Below are 6,618 nucleotides of genomic sequence, written 5' to 3'. Positions count from 1 at the left end.
TATCCTATAGAAGCATTCGATAGTATACCGGTATCTTCTTCCACTCTATAGCGAGTCGAAGAAGAACACGAATGGTATATAAATTCTATATATAATATAAAATTGTGGAAGTGCTTTCAAGACAACTGAGAAACAGTAGCAAATGTTCTTGGACAGTCACAGAAAAAAAAAAAAAAATTACAACTCATACCTATCTTCAATTATTCTTTACTTTCTGTTTACAGCATTAAATTCACTTTCTGATTACAGCGTTAAACAACATTAAATTCTCAATAGGAACTTAAAGGATCTACAGAAAAAACAGTGTTTGTTTATTCTTTATATTATTTTTCGTTTTATGATATTAAAATATCGGTTACAACATTCTCGTCCTTTCTCGTATATCCATTATTATTATTATTATTATTATTTAGCAGTTGCTTATCACAACATAATATACTGCGCATGCTCCATAACTTGAAATGCACGATGACGTCACAACTTCCGGGTATTACAATCAGTCAAGTGAAGAACAGTAATGGCCGACCGGACGTATTTATCACGTTGCGCAGAAGATCAAGTTTATTTTCTATTTGATGCCGGTTTCATGTGGTCCTCATAAAAAAAAAGTTTCAGTTTTATTTTAAAATTACAACGATCTAGGAAGGTATGTACATCTTGTCAGTTATTCTTCTTGTCATTAAACGTTTCCTCCATTGGTGACCTTGACCACGAAGCACGGTTACGCTTAACAGTGTCGCCACTCATCTCTTAACAGCAAAACCACACGGCTGCTTCTTACAACACAATGTCTTTATAATAAACGTAATTTTATCTACATAACAATATTTGTGTACCTCTTATGTTCCAAATTTTAACTCACTAAACTATTCATAAATTTCTTCCGTAAACAAATTATTTAATAATGTTGTGTATGTATATATATATATATATATATATATATATATATTAATATTTACCCTTAATGCAAAGCACATCTTCTGGAGGAGATGTATGATGTTATGTATTAAAGGCAATAATGGCTCCCACTGACAAGACCTCAATAAAGGTCGAAACCGGTGTGAGTAGTGGCCCCTTGCCTTTAATACATAGCATCATACATCTCCTCCAGGAGATGTACTTTGCATTAAGGGTAAATATTAAGAATAGTGATCAGAGCTTATTCTACCTTTACCACGAGTTGCCTTGACTTACACTGCGTGCAGGGTCAGCTAGACTTGCAACACTTGCAGGCGCAAACTTGACTGACTTGTCTTTTTGCTTACTTGGGAAATGGAGTAAAACCAGGTTTAAAATATCTTGGTATCATCAACATATATATATATATATATATATATATATATATATATATATATATATATATATATATATATATATATATATATATATATATATATATATATATATATATATATATATATATATATAACCGGTTCATGAGTATGTAACTAAGAGACTGAAATAGAGAGCCAAAAGGCTTCACTTTGGCGATGCAAAATTATTCAAATTAAGTGGATATTGAATGCAACATTATTTTAAAGCCGAATAGAGAAACTACAAGAGTTTTGTGCCGAATATAGAAACTATAAAAGTTTCGGCGGATCCGAGCGTAAGCAAACTTTTCATGACAAGGCAACTCATAGTATAAGTAGAATAAGCTCTGATCACTATCCTTAGTATTTCCCATAATGTAAAACACATCTCCTAGCGGACATGTATGATGTTATATATTATGGGGGGGGGGTCCACTACACTAACATCATACATGCTCGCTAGGAGATGTGTTTTACATTATGGGAAATACTAACGATAGTGATCGAAGCTTCCCTACCTTTATTACAAGTTGCCCTTCTCATGAAAGCTTTGCATACGCTTGACTCCGTCGAAACTTTTATAGTTTCTATATTCGGCACGAAACTCTTGTAGTTTCTCTATTCGGCTTTGAAATAATGTTGGATTCAATATCCACTTAATTTGAATAACGTAACTAAGAGTTTATAAGACAGAACACTAGAATAAGATTATTATTATTATTAGGTGACACCTCCAGGTAGTCCAAAGACTCATTGAGGGAGAGTGTACCAACAGCATCGAACTATTGAACTCCTTTCAACTACTAACCGCGCCCAAACATGCCTAACTTTTTGCAAGCCATTACCAGCAGAGGCCGTACCAATCGACCAATGATAACATTTATTTCAATTACCAATTAAAATAAATTGTTTCACTATTTTCATGACATTTCATCCTAATTGCGCAGGATTTCTTCAGGTGTAACCATAGAAACTAGCAAACAAAACAATAAAGACTAACCAATGGGCAACTATTATGTAGTTAAAGAAATACTGATGTTATTTTAAAATATTTCTAATTATATGTTGCATTGTTTAGAACGGTGTGCGTGTGTACACATTCGGGTACACGTGTTTGGCTAATGATGGCTAAGATGTATTCAGACAAGTTAATATTGTGGTTAATATTTAAATGTTTAATGCTATTTCCAAAGATTCCCATATTTTTCTTTCTGTTGTATCATAGCAACGGTGCAATAGTTCCAATATATCCGATAACACGTGATGTCTGATTTTGCAAAGCGTTTTGCAAAAGCGTTAAAAATACTTAAGGAATATAAAATCAAAGTATTATTTATCTCCTTTATCAAATGAGATCACCACTCCGATCCACAAAACTTCGACATAGTCCACTTCAGTATTCTCTTTAAGTGACCCACATGACGCTTTGCGAAAGAGACATCACGTGTTATGGGATAAATCGGAAGTATCACGCTGTTGCTATGACACAACTGAGAAAAAAAAATCAGAGTTCATGTAAATGTCATTAGATCCTAAACAGCGAAATATTAACAAAGTATTAAGTTGTCCAAGTAAATCCTCGCCTTCATTCGCCAAACATGAGCACTCGAATGTGTAAACATGCACGACATTCAGTGGCCCGTGCTGACTTCAGTTTAGCAGAGATTGGAATGTAGGAACATCCAATAAAGAAGAGCTCATTTCAAGTGATGTCCATTGAACCATTCACGCCTTGTGATGAGGCTGGTTATCCTGCTAGGAAGGTGGTAAGATGTTAAACTCGGATTAAGCCTAAAGAACCACTCTCCCCATCGATAGTAAGCACTGACCTCGTTGCACCTGTATTATTAGCGATCTAACTTGTGCTATCTACAGCATATCCCCACCTATTTGCACTGCCATCACTAGGCACGATAAGCCTCTCGAGTTATGCTGTTATCACCCTACTTGACCATGTTACCATCACGGAACAAATGAAAAAAAAAAAAAAAACAAGATGCATCCGAGTTTTTCTTTCTCTCTCTCCGCCCTAATATATCATGTAGGTGTAACGATGTCGTTTGCTACTGTACCTCATTTGCGATAGAATCCAATATGCTCCTTTGTAGGCCACTACTTTATTGCTTCCGTCTTCTTAGGTTGCACAGTTCTCTGGTTCTTGGATCAAGAATGGTCTTCAGAAAATTCTGGCTAGTGACGCCAAACTATCTCCCTCAGTAGGTTGTCAATGATCAGATGTTTCGTGGTTGTGAGCTATTCGGAAAGCAACACTCTAGGGCAGCGTTTTCCAAACTTTTCCGACTACGGAACATTTCACAAATCCTGAAATTTTCACGGAACACCTTGGTTATTTAGTAATGTATTAATTAATAATTAATTGTTAATTTAGCTGATTTTATTATTAATTAATAATCGATCATTAATTATTAATTACTAATTAATTAAACATCAATTAAACATGAACATCATTAAATTAATTTGTGCTGATTTTCATTGACATATCCCATTCTGATCACCAAATATTTATAATATAAGTACTTACGAGTGAATGCAGACTTTTTTTCCTGTGTGCCGGTAGTTTTCACCTCCTTTTGTACATCCTGGAGATCTTTGTAGGCTTCAGGTTGATGACTCACTATCTGTTGCGTCATAAACATCTTCAATAAGAGATTTCTTAACACCAAAATTAAACAAAGTCCCTTGTCTCTTATTCATATTAAAATTTAAATCTGCAGGCCTATTACTTTAAAAAAATCACGGCACTACGGTTTTCAAACTTTCACCTTACAATACGAACTTGCGAAGAAAGGATTCAGTATTACTAGATTTGAGAACCGGATACAGACTACCTTGATCTTCAATTTTAGTGGAAAAATTTTCTTTATACTTCCTTGCTGATTGGTCACTAACATTGCAACACAGATGTTATTTCTTTCAGTTTTGAGAACAGAGGATATGCCACCCATTGTTGTAATCGGCTTGCAGGCAATTTTTATGACCGGTCATAAACAGCGGTATTCCCTTTCCCGAATGTTGAAAAATTTCGATGTGTGAAAATTAACGATAATTCATGAATACTTCCACGTTTTAAAATACACCGCTTGGTCACTAACATTTGCTACACAGATGTTATTAGGGGTTCTTTGTCAGAGCTTTTCGACATATTCACGAATATTATTCTCCTCAGAATATTTCCACTATAAAATATTTATTCATGAAAAATTCTTAGAAAACTAAAATGACAAATTCCAGGAGAACTTCTCGCGGAACACCTATTCATCTTCCGCGGAACACAGTTTGGGAAACCCTGCTCTAGGGTGACTAGAGTCTTTTTTTTTTTTTTTTTAATAATTCGTTGCAAGTCTAGCACCGACATTCATGCCGTGTTTAGAGTCACTTGGATCATATCGATAGCACATACTTCATCCGTTGCATGTCTACCTGCTTTATTTAGCCAGGAACAAACACGTAAGTTGATCATTGAAGAATCGGATGATTGAGTTACATCGAATAAAGTAGAGAATGCATAGAATACACGTTATGGGCTACGTGGTTTTAATCATTCATTCAGTCAGCAATTTTGCGAAAATACATAGACTTTTGAAGCTGCAGAACAGGAAGCGAACATAAGATAGGCGATTAACAGTTTTAACAGTTTTTTTTTCTTTTCCAGGAAAATTTTATTAGATTTATAAAATGCCCAAAATACGAGTATTTATGTTTATGGCAAAAATTTATAATGAAAGATAGAATAGTTTAAAATACTTTATAAAAAATTAACAATACCCTCTTTTACAGATTATCAAAGAACACAAAGACGTCCAAGTAATCATTACAAATGGGGATGCCAAACTACATGATCGCGGTATTCGTGATTGCGGGAGTTTTATCTGTAATCATTGGGGTCTGCATATGCATGCGCCGCGTATGTCAACAGCCATACACTACTGTTCCAGTTACTATTCTACCTCCTCCTGTGCCGCACAGGACCACTGCAGTGACTCCAGCACATCTGTCCCCTCCATCTTCTTACGAGCAGAGATATGCAACCAACACTCCGCAGTTCGCACAACCAACAACGAGTGGAGTCAATCCTTATGCGAGACCGCCTGATCCTTATCCAGGCTGCTACGCTTCCACCCAAAATGTGTCAGATCCAAGTTTTCAGCCATCAGCTCCTTATTCCCAATCTATGCCTGCACTTCCAACACTTCCTCCTCCTCCAGCAGGCATTTCCAGTTTCGGTGCACCTCCTCCAGCTGTTAATCCTAATTTCAGTAGTGAAATTAATGACACCCCACCTTCTTACAGCGAGGTTGTTGGCAAAACACAGATTGGTACCACTGCATACAGTTCTCATTAAAACAGTGTTTGAACAGGCGTAAACGAGACTCATGAAACTATCGTCAGTTTTATCCATTTCAAAATGTGCACAAATGAGAATGTGTAGCCATAATTTCTAAGACATGTATCGTCTTGAATGTATGTACGTCTAAATAATGTTGTTGATTTTTTTTTAAATGCTTACAAATTATCATTGAGGCTCACAAAGTATCTTCTATCGGTATTAATATACATAGATTGTATAGATTTAAATATATGCATATTATATTTCATATGAAACAGATTTTATCTGCTGTTATGCGATATATTTTCATATATAAAGAATGTTTTATTTGCATATATATGTGTGTGTGTGTGTGTGTGTATCTTTCTTAATTTCAAAAAGTTAGCAACTAAATCATGTATGAATCAAGAATAATCATCTTTAAATCATGTTCCACTTTATTACTGTTATTATTGTTATTATTATTATTATTATTATTATTATTATTATTATTATTATTATTATTATTATTAAAATAGACCTCCAGGAAGTCAAAGACCCATCGAGGGAGGCCACATACTACACGCACCAGCTATGACACTTATTCTTGAATTCATTCACACTGCTTGCACTCGCAACATCCAATGGCAATCCATTCCAATCACGCACCACCCTCTCAGAGAAAGATCTAGCCCTCACTCGCTCCTTAGCGGCCTTCATTTTCAGCTTCTGAGGATGCCCTCTTGTACTATCAATCCCTTCACACAGTTAATTGTTATTGAGATTGTTGTATTTTGCAATCTGGCATTGTTGGCTTTAAATCTAGTGAACAATTGTGATTAATTTATGAAAAAATGGAAGCTCGGCAGATCTATTTGAAATGGAACAATCACCATATCGACATATTAACATATGGTGATTGTTTCTACAGTTTCTACAGGCCGATTCTACAAAATTGTTTCCTACAAATGAGCCACA

General features: G+C 35.2%; 1 protein-coding gene across 1 annotated transcript; it reads left to right on the top strand.

Moving 5' to 3' along the window:
* The first annotated feature begins 514 nt into the window (after positions 1 to 514).
* Positions 515 to 5,998, top strand: LOC150109638 (uncharacterized). The gene is made up of 2 exons (XM_090409452.1): positions 515 to 646; positions 5,112 to 5,998. Exon 2 carries the CDS (start codon positions 5,152 to 5,154, stop codon positions 5,674 to 5,676), a length of 525 nt encoding a protein of 174 aa, XP_090265578.1. The 5' UTR covers positions 515 to 646; positions 5,112 to 5,151; the 3' UTR covers positions 5,677 to 5,998.
* The last annotated feature ends 620 nt before the right edge of the window (positions 5,999 to 6,618 follow it).

Source organism: Typopeltis vanoorti, chromosome 2 (genome assembly GCF_054136105.1).
Source record: "Typopeltis vanoorti isolate ZY-2024b chromosome 2, IOZ_Tvanoo_1.0, whole genome shotgun sequence".
In the NCBI taxonomy this organism is placed as follows: Eukaryota; Metazoa; Arthropoda; class Arachnida; order Uropygi; family Thelyphonidae; genus Typopeltis; species Typopeltis vanoorti.
The sequence above is the reverse complement of the archived record's forward strand: the minus strand, read 5'-3'. Positions and strand labels throughout refer to the sequence as shown.